Raw genomic sequence first — 25,170 nt, 5'->3', positions numbered from 1 at the left:
TCTCATTGAGGTTTCCTCTGAGAAGGTACATGAGGTGTTAACATGGCTGGTTCTTATCAGAGCCTGCAAAAAGCAGTGTCACACTCCACCTCTGTGCTGGGAAGATGTACGAAATCTTGGTGAGAATCAGTAGCTCAAATGTCATGACTTGAGGCTGTGCTGTCAATTCATTGATAGTGACAATAGCAGGAATTGTGCTGCGATTCCGAGGGAGATGTGACACTTGCCTGTCACCAGACAGGGGCTGAGAGCTGGCTGATAAACTCCTGATAAATTATCCCTGCTCAGCCATTTGGGAAACCGAGGGGTGAGGATGTTTAGAGATCTCCAAAGCATCTTATTCCTCATTTTCTTCAGGAAGAGAGAGCTGTCAGTGTGTGGCTGGGTCGGCTGTAGGGATGGGAAGGACATTGGATCCCTGTTCCCAGAGGAGCAGCTTGTTTGGACCCTCAGGGACTGGGAAATAATTGCTTGGCTCAATAGAATCTGTCCTTTCTTTGGAAGGCATTGGCCACAGCTCGGTGGAACTGGCTGGTTTGCAACACCTGACTTTTACCTGGGCTGTCTCAGAGTTAATTTGTGGTCCCATCTTCTTCCCACTGAAATCTTTCTCTGCCTTCTCATCCCTATGTCTGCATGGCCCAGATGGATCAAACCCAAGTTAAAGGTGACAGTCTGTGGTCAGTGAAGGCAGAAAAAGGACATTTCCAACAAAACAGACACCAGAAAACTTGTTAGATCAATCCAAAAGGTGGAGGGGCACATGTGTGAGTGGGTTTTTTGTTCATATTTAGTGTTTTCTGGGGAAATCCACACAGTGCCTTGGGTTCCCTGTTGGTAAAGGGAATTTCAAACATACCCATCCTCAAAAAACTTGCCAGGTCCTTCAGGACCTTTCAAGGAAAGAGCTCTAGAAATAACAATGTTGTTGTCTTGTCTTACTAAAGCCAGAGCTCTGCTGGGTTGTGCCTTTCAAACCCTCCCTGCACATTTTGAAGGTGAGAACGAGCACAGCTCAGTGCAGGGCTCACATTAACACACAGACCTTGGTCCCTCTTTTTCCAGCACCTCTTCCCAACAGGAGAGGCCCTGTAGGATCCGTCCTTCCTCCTGCTTGGGCTGTGTTTTCATACAACCCCAGACTGCTTTGGGTTGGCAGGGTTGAGTTGGGAAGATCATTTTATTCCAGACCCTGCTGTGAGCAGGACAACCTTCCTAGACTGGGATTCTCCAAGCTCATCCTTGAACACTTCCAGGGATGTGGCAGCCACAGCTTTGTCACACTTAGGGACACAAAAAGAACCACACTCACCCGTCAGGTAGAAGCAGGGAAAAGAGAGCAGTTTATTGTGATTTAGGGTTTATATGGTATTTGGGATTTGGTCAAGGATTGGTCACTGAGAGGAACACCTCTCTGACTCCAGTGGTCAATACAGGAGTCTATCACCAAGAGAAATGAAAACAATATAGATTGTTTTGGGAGAGGAAGGTATGTAAACTATTATCAGAAGTCTAGGGATTATGGCAATATCACTTCTCTGGGAATTCCATCCCAGAGCCTCCCAGCAGGAATTTCTCCCAACATCCCATCAAACCCTGCCCTTCCCAGCCCTGCTGTGGCATCGATCAACCATGTCTCTGCCTTGACCTGTGCTCCTCCCTCTGCCTTCACAGCAAGACGGCTTCTGGATCTACTCTGAGTACTGTAACAACCACCTGGACGCGTGCATGGAGCTCTCCAAGCTGACGAAGGACAGCAGGTACCAGCACTTCTTCGAGGCGTGCCGCCTGCTGCAGCAGATGATCGACATCGCCATCGACGGCTTCCTGCTCACGCCCGTGCAGAAGATCTGCAAGTACCCCCTGCAGCTGGCCGAGCTGCTCAAGTACACGGCCCAGGAGCACAGGTAACGCGGCAGGAATGGGGTGTAGGGCTGCTTCACAGCAGGGTTTGGGGTTTTCTGTCCTGTGCTGCTTCCCCCAAAGGGCCTGGGGCTTTCTGTCCAGGGCTGCTTCACAGAAGGGTCTGGGGGTTTCTGTCCACTGCTCCTTCCCAACAGGGCCTGGGGGGCCTGGGGCTTTCTGTGCAGGGCCCCCTTCCACGTAGGGCCTGGAGCTTTCTGTCCACTGCTCCTTCCCAGCAGGGTTTGGGGCTTTCTGTCCAGTGCTCCTTCCCACATAAAGTTTGGGGTTTTCTGTCCAGCCCCTTCCTTCAAAGGGCTTGAGGCTTTCTGTCCAGTGCTGCTTCCCCCAAAGGGCCTGGGGCTTTCTGTCCACTGCTCTTTCCCAGCAGGGCTTGGGGTCCAGGGCTCCTTCACAACTGGGCTTGGGGTTTTCTGTCCAAGGCGCTTTCCCACACAGGGTTGGGGCTTTCTGTCCAGGGCTGCTTCCCTCAAAGGGCTTGAGGCTTTCTCTGTCCACTGCTCTGTCCCAGGTAGGGCTTTCAGTCCAGTGCTCCTTCCCACACAGGGGTTGGGGTTTTCTGTCCAGTGCTCTTCCCCACCCAAGGATTGGGGTTTTCTGTCCAGCTCTTTGTCCCTGTGACATCCTGGCTAAACGGGAGCAGGACAAAGGGTCAGCAGCCAGTTGAGTTCTCAAAGCAGCAATTCTCAATGGAGACACTCTCAGCTCTGTTCTAATCAGACCTGTGAACTAATTACCCTTGGATGTACTTTCTGGTGTTACCAGTTCCACTGGAAAAATGACTGATGAGCATTCAGTGGTCTGAGAGGTTCCTTCCCTGCTCCTGGGGAGAACTGGGCACACAGTGAGAACAGGGCCAGGATCTGCAGCTGGAGTCTGATGTGGGACAGCTCCAAACCTGCTCAGCTTTTCAGCCCAGTCCTGTCTCTGGTTTTGCCATGAGGTTTGGGTTCAGAGGAGCACCTGCAGTTTGATTGCTTCCCAAAATTTCCAGGATCTCTTTTGCTGCTCTGAGGGCAATCAGCCTGGCTGGCTGACAGTGTGAATCAGCAGCAGTGTCTGTGCTACCACTTGGGATTTACTCCTGTGAAAATAAGGTGGAAGAAAAATCAGCCTCTGTAAGAGCAGATTTGCTCCTGCCCTGCCAATTTTCTCCCTTTTTCCAAAACCCATTTAAAAGCAAGTGAGAACAGAAAAAAAAACAGAGATGTTTCAGAAACTTCTGCAAGTGTTTGATGGCTTGTTTTTCCCAAACTCAGCTCTAGAGGAGCGGAAGTGTGATGTGAACAGAGATACATTGATTTCCTTGGACCTGACCCACAATCTGAGTGATTCAGGGCAGCCAAATGCCCCAAATCACCAATTTGGACAAGCCTTTGGCTTCAGATCCAATCCCTGCTTTTCCAAAGACCAAATCAAACTTGGAATGGACTCATGGGAACTTTGGGCCATCCAAAAGCAGCTCTGGGATCCCACAGGTTGTGGGTTTTCCCCTCAGCAGCCACATGAGGACCCACAAGCTCAGATGTGGCTTCCCAAGCAGGAGGGTGTTTAAAATGACCTTCTGTGAGTTATTTTGGAGCCACAGCAAAAAGGATGTGGGCAGTGTGATAACACCAGGGTTGGGTTATTTTGGAAGCACATTCCTGTGTCCCTTTGGGATTGTTTTAAACTCGCCATGTCGTTAAATAATCACACAGAGTCGTGTTCTGAGGAGCCTTGGGAGCTCTCCTGTGGTGCAGCAGCAGTTGGGTGACTCAGCCTGAGAGCTGTGTGTCACTGCATTGCCATGGACACTCTGTTTCTCTGCTTTCTCCATGTTCTGGGAAGGGAAGGGAGGGCAGGGTGGGCTGTACTCACCTTGCATTAGGAGGAGTAACAGCACAGGGAGAAAACCTGTCCCTGCACAGAACCAGTGCCAAATCCCAGCCCTGGAGTGAGGCAAAACATGGTAAAACAGGAAAACCTTCATCTAACAGAGGAACATGATCCTCTTTTCCTTCCTTTTCACCACCACCACACCTGCAGGGCTGTGGATTTTCCCTGCACCAGGTCAGGACAATGCTGAAATCAGCCCACACTCCCCAGAGGTGGCAAATGTGATTCTTGGCAAGGATCTAGACTTGGATGCTGATGGAGCACTGGGAAGTGGCCACTGCAGCCCCAATAGAATCGACAAACCATTTATTTACCTTCATCTCACGGTTAATGGGATCCTATTATTGCCTCATGGCTTCTGTTGGGTTTTTTTTTTTCTTCTAAGTTTTTGCCAGCTCTGCCACAGACATGGGCTGGGAGCCCAAAAAAGTTCAGTCCCGAGTCTTTTCTCCATTACAGCGTGACAGGAAAACACTGCTGGGGTTTTCTCACTGGAATTGGGGAATTAGCGTTCCCAAGATAAAAGGCTGGCACCATCCCACTCTGCACAGAGGCAGCAGGATGGGGGAGAGCTCAGAGCCTGCCTCCCTCCAACTGCTGCCTGTTTGCAGCCTGCTTCATTTGAATTTTTCACAAAGCCACATCTGTTCACCTCTTAAAAGATCTATTCCAGCTTAATATGAATTAAATATAGGAAGGTCGTAAGTGCAGCTTGCTGGGATCCTGAGAGTCCCCAGAGCAGAAGGGAGCTGCAGTTGGGAATGGGGGAACATTCTGAGGAGACTCTGCCCTTCATTCTGAGCATGAGAATCACTGCTGGGAGAGCATCAGTGACTGGTTTGTGCTGCACCTCTCTCTGCCTTTCCAGAATCTTCCTGGTCATGGGGAATTCCCTGTTTCCCTAAAGAAATCATGGATATTCTGCAGAGCACCCTGATGTCCCCCTGGCACAGCTCCTTTCCTGCTTTACACAACCAATTTCCCTTCACACAGATGTTCACACAAAGGGAGGCACAAGTTCTTCATTGTGTAGCACCATCCCTTCCACCCCTGAAAATGTCCAAGGCCAGGTTGGACAGGGCTTGGAGCAGCCTGGGACACTGGGAGATGTCCCTGGGACAGTGGGAGATGTCCCTGGGACAGTGAAAGGTGTCCCTGGGACAGTAGAAGGTGTCCCTGGGACAGTGGGAGGTGTCCCTGGGACAGTGAAAGGTGTCCCTGGGACAGTGGAATGTGTCCCTGCCCATGGCAGGGAGTGAAGCTGGATGGGCTTTAAGGTCCCTTCCCACCCGCACCTCTCTGTGATGGATAAATCACACAGCCCATCCTCTATTTTCCTTTATTTTGCTGAAATTCCTGGAATTTCTGGTATTATTTTAAACCACACCTAGAATTTTGACATAAGAATTGAAGAAAAAAAAAATGAAAACTCAGCTCAAGGATGATGCCAAAAGAGCAAATAATATTTTTTTTTTTTTTGTACATCACAGCGTGTTTGTTTCTTGGTATTTATCCTGTTGGGAACACAGGGAGAGGGGATCTAATTCCCAGCATTCACCCCTCTTTTAGCTGTCACCAGCACAATCCTTAGCAATAATCAATAAAGCCATTCCCCCTGCAGCTGCCCAAGATGGCAGTTTTTCTCATTAGTCAGCAATCAATAGCAGCCCTTAAGTTAATAATCCCTTGTGGTGGTGGTGTGGCAGCTGGCCTTGCCTGTCTTCCCCATGGAAATGAACATTACAGCTCCTTGGAATGGAAAAGCAGGCACAGGGCAGGGATCGATGGCATCGATTTCAGCATCACTTTTTGAAAAGACTGATCATCATCCTCAGTGGCCCTGGCAGGAGCCTGTTCTCACTCTGTGTTACTGCACTCACAGGGCCACGCAGGGAAAAAAAAAAAAAAAAAAAAAGAGTTGTTTGATTTGCTGACCTGAATCTGCAGTGAGAGTGAGTTCCATGGGGCGACTGCTCTGGGAGTGGCTTGGAAGGTGCTCTGGCCTTTGTCTAAATGAACCCTTCTCTAAATGTTCATTTTAAAACCAGAAAAATCTGGACCCAAAGGCAGAGGCTGTAAAAGTGTTCAGCCTGAATATAAAATGCTCTTCAGTGGGGCACCTTGACTCTGGAAAGGGCTCACCTTTAGTGAGGCCACACTGAGCTCCCCATTCCATTTTCCATCGAGCTGCTTTGTTGTGACAATCCCAATGGAAAAATCCCATCAGAGCACTGAATGTCACCCCTTCCCGTGTCCCTTTGGGCTGTGACAGCCTCCTGGGCATGTCCTGCTTGCCCCTGACAGCCTTTCCCTCTGTGCCCAGTGACTACAGGTACGTGGCTGCTGCCCTGGCCGTGATGAGGAACGTCACCCTCCAGATCAACGAGCGCAAGCGGCGGCTGGAGAACATCGACAAGATCGCTCAGTGGCAGGCCTCTGTCCTGGACTGGGAGGTACAGTAACCCTGCCAAGGGCACGTTCCACGCTGGTCTTGAATCATCTTACACCCTGGAGTTCATTTCTCACAGTTTGGGATGAAGCCTGGGGTGGAGAAGGCGCAGTGGTGACTTTAGGGTGGTGCTTGAGCAGAAAATTCAGGGTCCAGTTCCAATTTCATCCCTAACAACCTGCAGTGAGTTTTGTGATTGTAGGGCTGGTAGTAGGTGAGACTTGGAGCAAACTCTGTGCATTTTGTCTCTCTGTTGTGTCACTGGGGAGGAAGGAGGGAAAGGCACAATGGTGACTTTAGGGTGGTACTTGAACTTTAATACAGAAAATCCAGGGTCCAATAACAATTTCATCACTCACAACCTGCAGTGATTTTGGTGATTTCAGAGCTGGTAGTAGGTGAGACTTGGAGCAAACTCTGTGTGCATTCTGCCTCTGTGCTGTGTCACTAGAAAGGAAGAAGGGAAAGGCACAATGGTGACTTTAGGGTGGTGCTGGAATTTTAATACAGAAAATCCAGGCTCCAGTAACAATTTCATCCCTAACAACCTGCAATGACTTTTGTGGTTGCAGTGATTCTTGGAGCAAACTCTCTGCATTCTGCCTCTGTGCTGTGTCACTGGGGAGGAAGAAGGGAAAGACACAGTGGTGACTTTAGGGTGGTGCTGGAACTTTAATACAGAAAATCCAGGCTCCAGTAACAATTTCATCACTAACAACTTGCAGTGACTTTTGTGGTTGCAGTGATTCTTGGAGCAAACTCTGTATATGATTCTGCCTCTGTGTTGTGTCACTGGAAAGGAAGAAGGGAAAGGCACAATGGTGACTTTAGGGTGGTACTTGAACTTTAATACAGAAAATCCAGAGCTCATTTCCAATTTCATCACTGACAACCTGCAGTGACTTTTGTGGTTGCAGTGATTCTTGGAGCAAACTCTGTGTGCATTTTGTCTCTGTGCTGTATCAATGGGGAGGAAGGAGGGAAAGAGGTTAAGAAAATGAAGATAATCCTTCTGGTGGTTGTTCCATGACTGGAAGCCAAACTGTTAAACTGGAGTTCGAGATGCTATTTGCATTTTATAAACGACTTCCCACTTAAAGATATTTCTGAGCCAGCCCTGTGTGTAGTGATGGTGTAATTAAGGAGCTGAGAGGCACAGGGAAGGCAGAGTCAGCAGAAGGATTCCTCACCAGCAGGGCCTTCAGTCTCTACATTTGTGCCATGTGTTTGGAAGAAGAGCCATACTAAAATTATGTTCTCCCTTTCTTTTTGTCCCTGATTTTTTAAAATCATTGTATGGAAGTAATCCATAAATAGGGTTTTTTTTTTTTTCAGCAGATTGAGGACAAACGGTTTTGTAAATCCTCTCGCTGTTTGTCATCAGCCCATGTGTTCAGCAAGGAGATAATCAGAGTGATGGAGCAGCCTTTCTGCTTCCTCACTTGTGAAGTCTGAAATAACTCCACATTTCCAGGCATTGGGATCACACTGTGGAAATGGGTGTATGAGAAGGAGGCGTTAATCCTTTAATTATTTTTATTTCTGGCAAAGATCTGTGGAGGGTGGGAGGAGAGGGAGAGGAATACAGGTGCATCACTTGTGTCCTCCTTGGCCGGATTAATTCCACTGCTGTGATGGAGGTTGGCTTTAACCCTGGATGTGGTGATAAAACACACAATAAAACACATAAATGCAGCAATCAGAGCTGGGATTGTGCCTGGCTGGGAGAGCAGGGAGCACAGACGATGTGGCTGATTGTTTCCCTGCTCAGGAACATCTCTCACTGCCACAAAAACTCATTTCCAGAACGAGGAAAATGCTCTGCAGGAGGCACAGCACCATCAGCTCCACGCTCAGCCCTGGAGTGTGCCATGGGATGAGCTAATGGGGGTCATTTGTGAGCAGCTCTGAGACTCTCTGCCTGGAAATAAATCTTGACTAAGGACAGATCCATTCCAAGCCAGTGAATATTCATGTGTGAGAGGGAAGCCAAGGTGACCTCCACACAGGATCCTTTTTTTCTCTTCCATTAGCTCAGTTGATAATTCATTTTTATTTAGCCTTATCCTTGATAATCCATTTCTGCTTAGCAGTACCCATTCTTTATCTCCATCCTATCCTCAGGAACTTGCCAAAATTATTCTTCCAGGCTTTTTTCTTCAGCTGTTCCAGATTTTGAGCACATTATTGCAGCAACATCCTTCAGTTTCTCATAACACAGCAAAGCCTGCTGTTGGTACACTCAGAAATCTGATGGGAACACAGCCCCTGGTCAAATAAAAACACCCTCCTTGTCCTTTTTATTCTGAATTTTGTATCGAGAAGAATCACAGAGTTTTGATGAGAAAGTAGAGGATGAGAGCTGGACCCAGCAGAGGATTTCAGTGCTTGATTCTTCCCTCTAAAACAGCTCTGAATCATCAGCTCCAGCCCCCACTCCACAGCTGTCCATGGAACAGCCAGAAGGATGCACAGAAACCCAAAATACCCCGGAGTGAGGCACAGTGGAAAGGCAGGAAGAGAGTGGGAGAAATGAAAAGATTGGATGTGAGGGAAGTGCTGAGATGTGTGCAGGTGTTCCTTTGGCTCTGCAGACCCCAAATCCCACTGGGGGGCTGCAGGAATGTCCTGAGGACGTGGAGGAGCATCAGGGGGCTCAGAGCTTTGTGTCCTGTGCAGTTTTTGGGGTACAGGAGGGACCTCCTGGTGTGTGTGTCCCCATCCTCTCCAGCCTGTGGGGAAGGGACATTGAGGAAAAAACCACAACTCTCAGTTGGTGTTTGCTGGTTGGTCTGTGTAAATGTGTGTGTGAGAAAAAATGTGTTAATCCTTTAATTATTTTATTTCTTAATTATTTTCTTTCTTAATTATTTTCTTTCTTTCTTTATTTTATTTCTGGAGGTTGGGAGGAGAGGGAGAGAAATCCAGCTGCATCACCTGTGCCCTCCTTGGCTGAATTGGTTTCATTAATTTCATTGCTGTGATGGAATAGCTCCACATACAAACACACAGAGAATTAAAAGAGATTTCCACAAGTTCCCTGAGCAGAGAGAGAGGAACCCACAGCTGTAATTCCCACCTTTCCTGGCCCTGCTCCTGCTCTAATCAGACCTTTCTGTACTTTCTGTCCATCCCAGTGGCTCCAGACCACTCCTGACACCCCCTGAAAACAGCACTGACCACAAGAAACAAGAACCAGGTGTAAAAAATGACCAATTCAGTCTTTTTTTCCAGCAGAAATCCAGGCAGGGCACAAGGCAGAGCTAATCCCAAATTCCCACTGCATTGGTACTTAGTGAATGATTTCAGTGGCTCAATGTTTCAGCACATGGAAATATTTCATTTGGAGGAATGTCTGTTTTTTTGGGTTTTTTTCCTCAGCATCTTGAGACTGATGATGCTGATTCTCTGCTCTGAAATTGGGTTTTTTTGTTTCTAAATTTACCCCGTGTTTTGTTGAGGAGATGGTGGAAATTTTTTTTTTTTAAAGGAGAAGGAAAAATTCCCCAGCAAGCAAAAAAATACTTAGTGAGGGAATATTTGAAATGTATATAAAATGTGTGCACATTTCCTTGCAAGGAAAGGTGGTGCTGGGAATGCTGATTTAAAACAAATAGGAGGAGTAAAGGCATGTCCAGGCTGCTTTAGGCAGAGGGGTTTTACTGAATCCCTATTTTAGGAATCATTTTTATCCCTCCAAGGGATAAAAGTTTATCCCATGTGGTGAATTACAGGGTGAGTGTTTGAAAACTGCAAATATCATTGAGTTAACTAAAGCTAGAGAGATTTTCCCCAAGAAATTCTACAAGCAGGATCTTGATGGTTTAAATTGCCAATGGAACCAGGAAAGGGTGGCCAGGTCTGGAGTTTTAAGGAATTATTGGCAGCTTTGGGATCTTTGGATAAGTGTTTGAAAACTGCAAATATCCTTGAGTTAACTAAAGCCAAAGAGGTTTTCCCCAAGAAATCCTGCAGACAGGATGTGATTTTTTTAAATTGCCAATGAGACCAGGAGAGGATGGCCAGGTCTGGAGTCTTAAGGAATTATTGGCAGCTTTGGCATCTTTAGACAAATATTTGAAAACTGCAAATATCCTTGAGTTAACCAAAGCCAAAGATGTTTTCCCCAAGAAATCCTGCAGACAGGATTGTTTAAATTGCCAATGAGACCAGGAAAGGGTGGCCACGTCTAGAGTTTTAAGGAAATATTGGCAGCTTTGACATCTTTAGACAAATGTTTGAAAACTGCAAATATCCCTGAGTTAACCAAAGCCAGAGGTTTTCCCCAAGAAATTCTACAAGCAGGATCTTGATGGTTTAAATTGCCGGTGGAACCAGGAAAGGTCTGGAGTCTTAAGGAATTATTGGCAGCTTTGGCACCTTTAGACAAGCGTTTGAAAACTGCAAATATCTTTGAGTTAACCAAAGACAGAGGTTTTCCCCAAGAAATCCTGCAGGCAGGATCTGATTTTTTAAATTGCCAGTGGGACTAGGAAACAGTGGCCTGGCCTGGAGTCTTAAGGAATTATTGGCAGCTTTGGCATCTTTAGACAAGTGTTTGAAAACTGCAAATATCCTTGAGTTAACCAAAGCCAAAGAGGTTTTCCTCAAGAAATCCTGCAGGCAGGATGTGATTCTTTAAATTGCCAATGGGACAAGGAAAGGGTGGCCAGGCCTGGAGTTTTAAGGAAATATTGGCAGCTTTGGCACCTTTAGACAAGTGTTTGAAAACTCCAAATATCCTTGAATTAACCAAAGCCAGAGGTTTTCCCTAAGAAATCCTGCAAGCAGGATGTGATTTTTTTAAATTGCCAATGGGACAAGGAAAGGGTGGCCAGGTCTGGAGTTTTAAGGAATTATTGGCAGCTTTGGCACCTTTAGACAATAATGACTGAGCAGAACCTTCAGGGAAGATCCTGATCTCCCTGAGTGCTGTAAATCAGGAATAATCCCAGTGACTGTGAGATGAATTCCTGTGTGATTCGTGGCAATGTGGGACTGACCAAGAAGCCAGGCTTGGTCTGTTGCCATGTGTGACTCATTCCTTTATTCTGTAACCTGAATTTCTGGAGTATAAACACACCCAGAGAGGTGCTGCCCACACCAATCCTCCAGTGCCTTTTGAGCTGGTAAAAGGCTCAGAATTTGGGGTTTCCACCACCTCCCATTGAGCCCTTTCAGTTCTGATGTTTCAATTCCATTTCTCCCCTGCTCAGCCTCATCCCAATGCTCAGGGTGAGACACCCTCAGATCAAACCAGTGACATTTAAATGCAGCAGAGCAAACCAGCACACAGAGCCCATCCTGGGCAGCCTTTTCTGCTCTCTCCATCCCCTGTTCCCGCCCTCTGAGGGAGCTCCAGCTCTCCAAGCTTGGTGGGAATAGCTCCACACACAGAGAGCAGGATTAAAAGAGATTTCCATCATTATTTTTAAGTCCTTTCCAGCCCCAGCGTGGGCAGGGCTGTATTTACACTGCTCAGAGGTGTATTTTATTTCCCTGCCTTCCCCTCTGCTCCTGGTCCTGTCTCCTGCCCCCCATGGGGATCCACTCCCTGTGCCACTCTCAGGTTTAAGGTTTTTTTGCCCTTGATTTTCAAGGCTGGTGGTTCGAGTGGGTGTTTTTCTGTCTCTGTGACCTCTGAAGGTTTTAAGTCTGAGTCTGTGCTCGGTGTGAGAAGGATGAGGAGTTTCAAGGTCTTGGTTTTCTTGGTTTCTCGCGTTGTTTATTAATTCTGATCTTACAATTCTCTGTGTCCGGCCAAGGTGTTCACAGCAGCCTGGACACGATGGGACTGTCCTGTGATGGGAGATCACTCTGCCTTTATACAGATAATTATGTGGTTATTATTGACCATTCCATACCAATGAAATAGGAGGGTCATCTGTACTAGAAGGGTCATTTCTACTTTGCCCCAATCCTCTGAAACTCCCTTGTGCCCACGTCACTGCAGACAATGGATGCCAAGGGAGAAGAAGAAGAACTCAGGGTTCCACCCTAATTCCTCCATCTTGTCCCTTTGCATCTACATTCTAAAAACCCAAAACTACAAAACCTTCCACATGGTGATTAGTTACACCACTGTCTGTTACACATTTGTGACTTGCAATTCTTCTCTGTGTTGGATGTTTTTCTCATGGACCAAAATCAAAGCCTGTGTCCTCCTGGGCTCTGTGCCAGGGAAACCCCCCTGCACAGACCCCAGACCCCCTGCACAGACCCCAGACCCTCCTGGACAGACCCCAAACCCTCCTGGACTGACCCCAGACCCCCTGCACAGACCCCAGACCCTCTTTTGGGGGTCCCAGGCCTCTCTACCGAGGTCTGTGACCTTCCAGGTGCCCAGAGGGATGCCCTGGACTCCGACATTCCACCATGCCCAGCCTGGGCTCTGCTCCTGGGCAGGATTTGGGTTCTGTTCCCGTGGGCAGGACTCAGCACAGCCTCCCCCAGTGCCCTGTACTGATGATGTGGGGATGGAAAACAGCTCTGTGCTTCAGCACACCTGGAATTGCTCAATTTTATGCCTTTTCACACAGCTCTTGAACCACATCAAAACAAAATGAAGCAGAAATCACTGCAGCAGTTCAGGTTTCCTCTCCAGCCCTCCAGCAACACTTTCCTTCCCTTTCAGCCCAGGTTTTTTCCTCACAGGAGGGAGGTGATGCAGCTCCCATTCCCTGGGAGGAGATCTGTGGAGGTCCCTGATCCAACAGGGGTATTTTTGGCACAGGACAGAGCCTTGCTCATCAGCCTGGATGGCTTTGGACTTGCTATTTACACAGATTACTTTGGTTTGTGTAGATATTTAGATATTTCTACCCAAGATTCCCATGGGGTGCCCACTGTGGCAGCTTCCAAGTGTATTAAATTTCCATGAAGGAAGAAAAATATATATATTTGAGAAATCTAACGAGCATTGTCCTTTTAAATTTCTCCTTATTCCTGTTATTTACGGGTCCTTTAAATCAAGACTTGCTGCCCTTAATTATGTAATCTATAATCACTGGCCTCAGCCTGATACTGAGTTAGTGAATCCAAGAGTGCCATGAAAGGAACCAAAAAAAAAACACAGCAGGGACTGAAATGGAGCCTTTTTTTTTTCTCCTTCTTCTTCTTTTTTTTTTTTTTTTTTTTTTTTTTTTTTTTTTTTTTTTTTTGCCCCCCAGCAAACAGAAGGTATCAAAACCGAGCCTGTTGAAAAGGACAACATTTCTAACATTTCTCTGGCGTTCCTTTGTGTGATCTCAGTGTAGCCCCGGGTGTTGATCAGCCTGTCAGTCTCTAATTGCAGAACAGCAGTGTCAGGCACCAGAAAGCCCTGCTGGCTCCCTGCAACTGGGAAAGGGCATTAAATCCCCTCCTGGAGCCCAGCAGGGACAGCAAAGGGCTGTGTTGGGGTGGGCTCTGAGCATTCCTGAGCCCAGGGAAGTGTCTGGATCCCAGGAGGGGCAGCAGCTCTCAGTGCCAACCTTTCCTTGATATCCTGCTGCTCCCAACAGCATTTATTCCATCTGTTAAACCTCTTTGGTTCTCCTGTTCCAGGGTGTGCTGGTCACTGCAGCAGCACTGGGGAGCTGAGGATCCACGTCTTTGCATTCAGCAGCAGAGCTGACCCTGTGCTGTCACAGTCAGGACCAGCCTGGGGACTCAGTGTGTCACTGCAGGGCTGCAGGGAGCTCAGAGCCAGCCCACATCTGGGTGACCTTCTGCTCCCATTTCTGCATACAAAGGTCTGGGGCTTTGCCTGGCACAGTGTGAAGAAGAGAGGAGTCAGCTTTCCTTGGGTTGCCCTCTGGGTGCTGCACTGAAAACCCTGGATCCATCTCAGGATGTGCCTGAAAGCCCTGGATGCACCTCAGGATGTGCACTGAACACTCTGGATGCATCTCAGGATGTGCACTGAAAACCCTGGATGCATCTCAGGATGTGCACTAAAAACTCTGGATGCACCTCAGGATGTGCACTGAAAACCCTGGATGCATCTCAGGATGTGCACTGAAAACCCTGGATCCATCTCAGGATGTGCCTGAAAACTCTGGATGCACCTCAGGATGTGCACTCAAAGCCCTGGATGCATCTCAGGATGTGTCTGAAAGCCCTGGATGCACCTCAGGGTGTGCACTGAAAACCCTGGATGCATCTCAGGATGTGCATTGAAAACTCTGGATGCATCTCAGGATGTGCATTGAAAACTCTGGATGCATCTCAGGATGTGCACTGAAAACCCTGGATGCACCTCAGGATGTGCACTGAAAACCCTGGATACATCTCAGGATGTGCACTGAACACTCTGGATCCATCTCAGGATGTGTCTGAAAGCCCTGGATGCATCTCAGGATGTGCATTGAACACCCTGGATCCATCTCAGGATGTGCACTGAAAACCCTGGATGCACCTCAGGGTGTGCACTGAAAACCCTGGATCCACCTCAGGATGTGCACTGAAAACCCTGGATGCATCTCAGGATGTGCATTGAAAGCCCTGGATGCATCTCAGGATGTGCACTGAAAACCCTGGATGCATCTGAGAAGGGCTGAGGAGGTTTTTTTTTGAGGCTTATGAGACAAAACTTAGGTTGGAAAAGGAGCAGGAGTCAGGGCTTCTCTTGGTGACAATGCTGCTGTGCTCTCCTGGATGTCTGCAGGTTTGAATTCAGAGCGACTAAAAGTTCAGCCTCTTCTTTTTTTCAGCAGGGTTTATCTTAATTTATAGAAGGCTACAGATGATCCAGCCTCTGTGGGAGTTGGGGAAAAAAATGGAGAAGAAAAAGGAAATTTTTTTTCCTGGTTCTGTGCAGATTTGGAGGCGTGGGACTGGGACAGGGATCAAGGCAATGTCCCTCTTTGCCCCCCACCCTGCAACTGCCCCCTGAGCCCCACAGTGGGGACCAGGAGAAGACAATTTGTGCTCTTTATAGAGGTACAGCTGTGTCAGGACAGGAAAAGCCTGTGGAGGTTCAGAAGTTCTGTGGGAGTTGGCACAGCCCAGGCTGGAGGAGCAGGGCAGGACCATGAACACGCTGCTCTTGGCCAGTCCCAAACTCTACAATCTCTATTTCCCAGTTTTCTCACCCCAAGTGGGAATTCAGCTATTTCCAGCCTACAGACTGGAATGTAGGAATTGTTTTCCCCACATAAGAAATGCAATACAAATCCCATCATTTTGGATCTGGATGTTTTTTGGGTTATGTTGCTTGCAGGGACTACACAGTTTGGACTCAGCTAATCAAGTAGAAGTGTTTACAGAGCCCTCTGTGTGTCCTCAGGCTTCAGATGCTACCACAGGAGTAAAAGACAAAGCTGCCTTTCTATTTTTAGCAGGCAGCCTCTCCTAAAGCTCCCATCCATTGTGGGAATCTTCTTCATGTGTGGCCAGGAAGGCTCACAATTTCTGGAGCTGGTGTGTTTTCTCCAGAGGCTTCTCATTCTGGGGCTCATGTCTGTGGCAGCAGAACTCAGTCCCTGGGCTCTGGCCAGGCTGGAGTGGGACCCTGCAGAGGCACTGGGTGGTGACAGCCCATCCCTTTGGGGCAGTGACACTGTGTCCCTCTGTGCCCATCCCTTTGGGGCAGTGACCCTCTGTGTCCCTCTGTGCCCATCCCTTTGGGGCAGTGACACTGTGTCCCTCTGTGCCCATCCCTTTGGGGCAGTGACCCTCTGTGTCCCTCTGTGCCCATCCCTTTGGGGCAGTGACCCTCTGTGTCCCTCTGTGCCCATCCCTTTGGGGCAGTGACTCTCTGTGTCCCTCTGTGCCCATCCCTTTGGGGCAGTGACACTGTGTCCCTCTGTGTCCATCCCTTTGGGGCAGTGACCCTCTGTGTCCATCCCTTTGGGGCAGTGACCCTCTGTGCCCATCCCTTTGGGGCAGTGACCCTCTGTGTCCCTCTGTGCCCATCCCTTTGGGGCAGTGACTCTCTGTGTCCCTCTGTGCCCATCCCTTTGGGGCAGTGACTCTGTGTCCCTGCACTCAGCCCTCATTACCCCCTGGGACAGCACAGGCTCAGCAGTGAGGCAGGGAGGTGGATAAAGCCCTGGCTAAGGCCATTTGGAACTCTGTGCTGCAGCTTGATGATGCAGTGACTTAATGAAGCTGCTGCTGTTGTCACAGGGCCCGGGGACACTCCCAATCAATGCTGAGAGGTTAATTACACATTTACCTGAGCAGCAGTTTGAAATCCTCACCTCTGAATCAGGACTAGGGGGGATTCCTGGCTGCCTTGGCGAGTGTGAGCAGCACCAGCAGTGTGTGTCCAGCTAGATGCCCCCCCGAGCTGGCTGAACCCTGACAGGCTGTTTGCTGGGATTTTTGGGATGCTCTTGTCCCAGATATTGATTCCAGGCTTGGCATCAAAGACAGAACTGCAGTAGTTCACAGCCAGTAAGGGAAAAAAAAAAAAAAATATATATATATATATATATATATAAAAATCTCTTCTCTGTCTTGCTCCTGAATCCCGCTCCTGATTCCTGCTCCTGATTCCTCATTCCTGATTCCTGCTCCTGATTCCTGCTCCTGATTCCTGCTCCTGATTCCTCATTCCTGATTCCTGCTCCTGATTCCTGCTCCTGATTCCTGCTCTTACCTTTCAGCTGGAGCCATCCCATCTCCTTCTGTGATGCTCCACCGAGATGCCCACAGGGCAGGTGGTGGTGAATTCACCCATTTTTTAATAAATAGATTTTAATTAACTTTTTAAAAAGTCCAGCTCATTCCAATTAGTGGAGGGTGACTGCATTTGTTCTCTCTGAGAGTGGGAGAGAGAGAGAGAGAGAGAGAGCTGTGTTTTCAAGACCATCTGCTCATGAATCCTTATAAAAAAAAAAAACTCAGGAGAGGAAAACAAGCATTAGCTGGAGGCAGAGAAGGGTGAGGGCACTCTGCAGCCAGCAGGGAGGCCTGGCCAGCCAGGGGGGCCCGGGGCTGCCACAGGAGCCAGGGTGGTGCTGACAGGAATTTGGAGCTGGAGCTCTAATGATCTATGAGAGAAGGGACTGGCAGTGCCTGGATGAGTGAAAAGAGAGGCAGAAATCCAGAGGGCTGAGCCCTGGCAGCCTCAGAGATGGGGGACTGATGTCCCAGTGTGTCCCAGGCTTTTGGAGCTGGCTGGAGATTTCATGGGGGGAAAGGCTTTGGGATGGTGTTTTAAAGGGAGGATGTGCAGGGAATTTGGTGTCCTGAATTCAGATTCCTCTGGGGTGGGCAGGAGGAAGGGGTTTGGTTTTCTTGATGCCACCAGAACTTGCAGCAAGATCCAAGGGTCTGGGGTAGCTGGAGAGGGGAGTGGGGACAATATCTGGGGCAGCTCTTTCCCCATTGCAATGTGAGCTGCACTGACCATGTCTCAAGCATCCCCAACCTCCTTCATTTATCCCCCTTCCTTCAGAATCATCCCCCATCCCCAATTTCTGCTCTGAAATCAGATGAGGCCACTTTGAGAGCTGCAGAAAAGCCAAAATCTTACTAAATTACTGCTTCTCTTCATCATGCAAAGACAAAACTCATGAGTGCAGTTGACTCAGCCTCGTTCGTTGCCTGTGCCCTGCAGGGGGACGATATCTTGGACCGCAGCTCGGAGCTCATCTACACGGGAGAGATGTCCTGGATTTACCAGCCTTATGGACGGAACCAGCAGCGAGTTTTCTTCCTCTTTGATCACCAGATGGTTCTCTGCAAGAAGGTAAGGACACAGCTCAGGGCGTGCTGTGGGCAGGATCTCCAGGCCAAAGTGGTTTTTGGGGCACTCTGGCTGTTGGCTGGACGTGCAGAAGAGGATGTGGAAGGGCAAGTCTGCATGCTCAGGGTGGGGAGCACACTGTGACACAAGGATTTCTGTGCTCATTGCAAATCCAGCCTCTACTTGCTCTTTTTCATGCCTTCATCTCATGTGCCCCCTTGGTTTGGCTCGTTGCCTCCCTTCTCGTTTTAGGTTTTGGCTGCAGCGTGTGATTTGGGATTAGATAGCCCTGCAATTCCTGTACCAACTACAGAACCTGGCAGCGGGGCTGACAGCCCAATTGCTGCATTGAGATGGTGATGAGCAGCAGCCAGGCTGTGCTGGGTGTCTGTGCTGGCACTCAGGGAGAGGCTTTTTAAGCCTCATCCTCCTGTCTGTGCCCCTCATCCTCCTGTCTGTGCTGTGCTGGGTTTTACAGGGCCCCTCCTGTAAAGGAGGAGAAGGTGGGAGGGAGTACAGGATGCTGCTGCTGCTGTGCCATGATATTAAGAGCATCAGGTGGGCTCTGAGCCACAGAAATTTTGTCCAGCAGCAGCTCTGGTACCCCCGTGTCCCACTGAGGTGACCCCAGCTCGCTGCCACTGTGACACAAGGGGACAGAGCTCCTCAGTCCTGGCTGTGACAGCTCAGGATTTGCTGTCACTCCCTGGCACTTGAGGAGAGGCTTTTTAAGCCTCATCCTCCTGTCTGTGCCGTGCTGGGTTTTACAGGGCCCCTCCTGTAAAGGAGGAGAAGGTGGGAGGGCGGTGCAGGATGCTGCTGCTGGTGTTAATAGCAGCAGGTGAGATGTGAGCCACAGAAATTTTGTCCAGCAGCAGCTCTGGTTCCCCTGTGTCCCACTGAGGTGACCCCAGCTCGCTGCCACCACGCCTGGGTGACACAAAGGGCTCCTCAGTCCTGGCTGTGACAGCTCAGGGTTTGCTGTCACTCCCTGGCTCTTGGGGAAAGGCTTTTTAAGCCTCATCCTCCTGTCTGTGCCATGCCAGGGCCCCTCCCTGTCCTGGAACCCATGGAGAAGGTGGGAGGGAGTACAGGATGCTGCTGTTGCTGTGCCATGGTGTTAATAGCATCAGCTCTGAGCCACAGAAATTTTGTCCAGCAGCAGCTCTGCTACCCCTGTGTCCCACTGGGGTGACCCCAGCTCGCTGCCACCACCCCTGGGTGGCACAAAGGGCTCCTCAGTCCTGGCTGTGACAGCTCAGGGTTTGCTGTCACTCCCTGCAGGCACACAGAGCTGTGCAGGGGGTGTCCCTGGGCCAGCACAGGGCTCATTCCTGTCCCAGGGGCTGGGCTGGGGACAGGCTGAGCCTGGCACCCTCCGAGGAGGGCAGGGTGATGGGGGTGGCTCCTGACTCAGCACAGCATCACTGTCCCCTCTGTGGCCCGGGCACTGCAGTGGGTGGCACTTTCCTTCTCCTGAGTCATGGCTGACTGAAATTCTGCCTTCTGGAATGTCTGTGCTTGTTTTTCCCCTCCTTGAAACAGGCACAGAGCAGCAGTGAGAGCTGCAGTGAGTCTGGAGGTGCACACACTGCTTTCCTTCTCAATGCTGACCTCCTCCTCTTTGATTGTGACCCTGAATTCCCAATTCAGCATCCAGTCTGGGTCTGGTCCAGAGAGATATTGAGCATTCCCTTAACTCTGGGAAAATCAGAGCTGGGATTTCCGTGGTCATCAGCACAAGTGGAGAGTGGTCAGCAATTCCCAGCCCCTGCAGGGCTCCATCGGAGTTCACACAGTGTTAGTGTGACACTTCTGCATGGAAAAGGCATTTTGGGGGCTGTGGAGGTGCTGCACCAGAGGTCCCTGCATGAAAAGTACTTTATGGATTGTGCTGGGGGGTCTGGGCTTTCCTATCAGGGCTCCTGGCTCTGTGTCAGTGGCACAGTGTGTGTGTCCCCAGCTCTGGGGTGACAGGGCAGAGGTGGCAGCTCCTCTGGTGGCCCCATGGGCTCAGAGCCCACTGCAGCTTCTCCCTCTGTGTCTCTGTTTCCAGCATCAAACTGCTGCTTTTCAGCTCTGGGGTAGAAGGGGAGATTGAAGCTCCAGCTGATCCAGCCTGCTCACACTTCCCTTTATTCAGAATGAGTGTGCAAATCTGAAATTCAGAGGAGTGTTGGCTCACATTTTGGGACCACACATCTCATATATAAAATAATTGTGAGCGGCTTGTAGTCTGTGGTGTCTTGACCTCCCTGACAAGAGGCAGGATCAGCTTTGCTTTAGAGCTGGGGCCCCTCAGGAAGGCACCATTTACCTCGAGGTTTGGGAACCTGGGGCCAGCCTTCCTTCTCAACCCTAAAATTGCTCTAAAAGCTCTAAAATTGAGGGGTGGAATATGATCCACACACCCCTGACAGCAGCTTTGGAGCAGCTTAGGATGACACATCTCGGTGAATCTTCACAAAATCTGCATCTGTGGGTTTTCTCCAGGTGTAACAAACTAATAAGTATGATACATCCCTCTATATGAAAATACTTCTGTTAAAATTATTGTGGTTGATTTTTATCTCTTTGTTGACCCAAAGAGATTTTTAATAGAAATAAGGAGCTGATTCCATATTTAAATATGCCACAGAGGCTTCAGTTTGATACTGGGAGATATCCCAAGTGACTTTATTGAAGGCAAACACATATTTCAGACAGGATCCCTCACTCCTCCAGGTCTTCCTGGAAACCTGCACATCCTCCTCTCCCTGCTGACCTGTGGAGGTGTTTTTATCCCCTTGGTAATTCAGATGGATCCTGAGGGTGATACAGGAGTTCCTGGTGAGACAGAGTTTGATATCAAACTGTCACAGAGGTCTCTGAAAATTGTGCTGTTGGCATTTCCCTGTGAGCTCCATTATCTCCAAACCTCCATCCCCTGTGGGCTCACCCTGCAGGTTTCTGCTCACAGTTCATGAGGGTTTTTCCTGCTGGCCCATCCAGTGTTCCCTGAGTAAGGAATGGTGATGGCTGTGCAGGTATTTGCAGTGTCCAGCTCCAGGTAACACATCTCCAGACAAACCCCATTTCAGGGGTTTCAGGGGCTTTTATTTTTATTTTTTTTATTTTTATTTTATTTTTTTTTTTAATTTTTTTTTTTTTCTTTTTCTTTTTTTTTTTTTTTGTTGGACACCTGGCCAAGAAGGCATTTCTGCGAGGGGGAATAACTCTCAGAATGATTTTTCCTGGCATTATCACCTGGTTTTTGCCTGCTTTTTACACCTGCAATCTTGAGAATTCCTGAATGCACTTCCATGACCACTACACACCTTCAGACAGAGACCTGGGCTGGGAAATTATGGATTATCCAAGCACTTGAATGTGCTCATCAGCACTGAATTCTTTCCTGGTGCCAGGCAGTGAGGAGTCTGATCAGATGAAATGGCCTCATCAATTATTTCAGGGTTCAACAAACTGAAACCAGTTTGGATTCTGGATTTCCTGCTCCAGAGCCACTGGGAGAGCTCAGGATCCGGGTTTTCCTTGCAAAGCCAAGTAACTTTCAGCTGTTGGATCAATGGGAAACTCCCCCAGTGAATCTCTGCCCACATTTCCTGAGCCACAGGCTGGGACACTGCTGTGGCTGTGAGGACAAAGTGATACCTTTCCCAAAGAACTGGTTGGATCCCCTAATTCAGAATTGTCTTTTGGGATGGCAGAGGGGAATAGGCTGGGCAGGAAATAAGCAGTGCCTCAGTGTGCCTTGCCATATGTGTATAATCAGGAGAAAAATGCCCATTATGGGATTCTGGCCATAATTACCAAGCAATGAAGGCAATCCTGGGTGATGGTAACAATAAAAGATGTTGCCTTAAAGGCACAGGGTCCACTTTCCTTATCACCCTGAAGTTGAGAGAGTTTGACACGGAGATGTTTTAGATTTGCAAATCGTGGTGCTCAACATCCAGGCCTGTGACACACAGCATTAATTATGATCACTTTGGGGATGCTCCAGGTTTTTAGCAGATGAGGATCTTCTTTTTTCTGTTCTGGGTAATAATTTGAATTTTTCCCCAGTGGGCTTCATGGCACTGTGGCATGGGGCTGGGAATGACAATGTGAAGCAGGAAGGGTTAACAGAGCTCCTGCTCTCTAAATTCCACTTTCTTTTTTTCTTTTTTTCCCCAATAGCCCATCAGCCCTTGCTGAGGCCACAGTGTTTAGTATTTTCTGACAGCTCAGAAAGATCAGTGACTGCATGAAACACATTTCATTTTCATTTGCGCTTTTTATGTGTCTCTTGTAATCAGGAGGCAACGCAAGCTCCAGCTTGTGGTTTTATTGCTGCTGCTGTCTTCCCTTGAGCTGCCTGAGCAGAGCAGGTTGGATGGGAAGCAAAATGAGAGCACTTTAATGGCAGTAGCCAGACAGCCTGCCACAAATGGTGCTACAGGAGGTGGAGTAAATAAAATAATCCTGTCAGACTCCATTGCAGCCCAGCTTTCCAAATGGGAAGATAAAAGAGACATCTCTGAGTCCTTTCAGTGGAAGGAGGTCTGGGTCCCATGTAGCTTCTGTTGGAAACACTGAGGAGATCTCTGCACCAAAACAGCAACTGATTTTATTACAGGCTAAAGGGGGCCTGTGAGACCAGCCAAAAATCTTGTTTGCAAACACACAGCAGCCCTGGGACAGTTCTTATTGCTCTAAGTGGGGTTTTGACTTCATCAGCACCTCCCAGCTCTTCTCTTCTTCTCCCAGTGACACAGATCTCCACAAAATGCCACATTTTGGGTCCAGCCTGCAGCAGGGTGGAGAAATGGATCAGGCTGGGTTTTAGCAGCTCAGGAGAGACTCTGAGACTCTGATGATCCCTGTGGGTCCCTTCCAGCTCAGGATATTCCATGATTCGGTGAGGTGGGCATGGAGAGGACCAGAGAGAACGCAGTGGTCACAAAATGTAAAATGAAGATTTTAGGGACCAGTGTTTCCCCAGTGACCCCTGTGCTCTTGCCCAGCTGGTGCAAGATTCCTGGGGTGTCCTGTGCAGGGCCAAGAGTTGGATTCTGATATCCTTGTGGGTCTCTTGCAGCTCAGGATAATCCATGATTCGGTGAGGTGGGCATGGAGAGGACCAGAGAGAACACAGTGGTCACAAAGTGTGGAATGAAGATTTTAGGGACCTGTGCTCTTGCCCAGCTGGTGCTGTCTGCAGGCAGGAGGTTTCTGTGGGACCACAGAGCATGGAAGGGAATTTGGATGTTTCATCAGTCCCTTGGCCAGCAGAGAGCCAAGGAAGGCAAGTCCAGCAATTAACAGGGTATGGACTAAAACAAATTATGCAACAGCACTCCAGCTTTCAGACAGGGGTGCTCCAGGGAAGAAAACACTCCTGTGAATGGCCCCACAGCCCGGACTGAGCCTTTGCAGGGCCCTGATGTGCCCTGAGCAGTGTCACAGGGGGCTCACCATGACACAGTGTCACAGTCTCATGTCACAGTGTCACAAGGGGCTTGTGCTGACCTGGAACCTGCTGCCCTTCCTCTGCCTGGGGACAGCAGAGAGGGAAGAGCAGGATCCAGAGGGAGTGGAGGAGCCAGCAGGAGGAGTGCTAAAATCCAGAAAGAGCTGAATTTAGAGTCCTTCACCATCTGTGCGATTGTCTGGGCAGGGATCAGGTTTAGCCTCCTGTGACCACACAGATTTGCAGGATGATCTGCAAAACACTCTGTGCCTCATTTATCGCTCCTGGAATTGCAGTGGGTGTGAATTTGACCCACAGGCAAAGCTCCAGAGCTGAAAACCTGCCCCTGCTGCTGTGGGCTGTCATCAGCACCGTGTGAAACCCCTGGGAGCAGCTGGAGGGACCAGCAGAGCAGTGACGTGGGTCACAAGGTGTTGTGGTTTCAAAGGAAAATGAGTGAGAGGCTCCAAGTCAGAGATATAATTTAATAAGAAAAAAAGTAAAATAAAATAAAATCAATGCAATAAGACAAAAGAGCACTGCCAGAGTCAGAACACACCCTGAGCAGGGTGGTGGGAGCAGTCCAGGTGAGGGGCTCTTCCTGAAGCAGTGATCCCACAGAAAGGTCTGGGAGCTCTGCTCCTCTGGGAATCCAGTGGCTCAGGGCTGCTTGTCCTGTCCCAAATCCCAGATTCTCTCCAGGTGGGAATGCTTGGCTCCTCCCCCTGGGCATTGGGAGCATCTCCCAATGGGATGAGGAGTCGTGCAGTGGCTCCTTGATGGCCCATTAAACAGAGAGAGCTCCTGGAGGGAGTTCCCTGTGAGTCCTGGGCAAGGCATTGATGGGCCATGAGCAGAAGAGCCCAAAGGAGGGGCCTGGGAAAACACTGCCCCACCTGGTTCCAACAGCTCATGGGGATGGGGATGGAATAAATACTTTGTGCACATCCCAAACCACAACCCAGGACAAGAGTTTCCCATCCTCTCCTGTTATCAGTCCTTCAGAAAGGCTCTCCCTGGCCAAAGGGATTTGGCTCGGGGTGGGACAAGGCATCAAAATGCCAATGCTGAATCCCTGGAATGAAAATAGCATTTCCACACAAACGCTCTGAGCCCCAGCCCTCCCCTCTCAGATCCCACTCTGCAGCTCCGTGGCGCTGGCGAGGATGAATCAAACGTCTCTTCCCGAGCTCAGGAGACAGACAGTGCTGAATAATTTGGCAGAGATCTCGCCGACCTCCCCAGCACAGCTGTCCTTGTGCAGGAGGAGTTACGTAAACTGAGAGCGCCGGCAGCTCGGCTCCCCCAGGGACACTCCCGCTGAGTTTGGGCTCAGTGAGTGGCTGGGAGGGGGTTTGGGGGGAGTTGGGACATCCCCTGTGCCTGATAAATCCATTCTGCAGCTCATCCTTCTGGCTGGGCTGAGCAGACCCCATTTCCCTCATCCCCTGCTGTGTCAGAGGGCTCAGAGCAAAGCTCACATGGTCTGGCATCTAAAACTCTTAGATTTATTTTCTGATAGCAAAAAAATATTTAGGACAAAAACACACCAAAAGGTTCATTGAGCTTTTAGAGTGTCATTTGGACCGAGGAGAGGCCCACTGAGCTCTGCCATGTGCCACTGTCGCTGTTCCATCTGAGCACTCAGCCCACTGTAGGGTTAAATTTAATGTACAAATGCCACAGAAAAACCATCCCTTTGGTGTTCATGAAAAACAGGCCAGGCTGCTTTCGTCAGAGGATCTCTTTAAGGTAAATTAGACTTTAAAAATGTAAGCTCGGGAATCTTTT

The 25,170-nt window shown here is 49.1% G+C and overlaps 2 protein-coding genes across 3 annotated transcripts in view; both read left to right on the top strand.

The window, feature by feature from the left end:
• Positions 1-25,170, top strand: part of MTMR8 (myotubularin related protein 8) — a 277,728-nt gene that overhangs the window by 204,375 nt on the left and 48,183 nt on the right. The window lies entirely within an intron of this gene.
• ARHGEF9 (Cdc42 guanine nucleotide exchange factor 9) overlaps positions 1-25,170 on the top strand; it is a 50,651-nt gene that overhangs the window by 5,254 nt on the left and 20,227 nt on the right. For both annotated transcript variants that reach the window (XM_083876269.1, XM_083876268.1), the window contains exons 3-5: positions 1,675-1,907; positions 6,125-6,254; positions 17,799-17,930. In XM_083876269.1, coding sequence (XP_083732395.1) covers positions 1,675-1,907; positions 6,125-6,254; positions 17,799-17,930 — 495 coding nt within the window. The remainder of the gene's footprint in view (positions 1-1,674; positions 1,908-6,124; positions 6,255-17,798; positions 17,931-25,170) is intronic.

This window comes from Zosterops lateralis (genome assembly GCF_965231275.1).
Source record: "Zosterops lateralis genome assembly, chromosome: 21".
Taxonomy (NCBI): domain Eukaryota; kingdom Metazoa; phylum Chordata; class Aves; order Passeriformes; family Zosteropidae; genus Zosterops; species Zosterops lateralis.
Note: the sequence above shows the minus strand (reverse complement) of the source record. Positions and strands in the feature narration are given on the sequence as shown.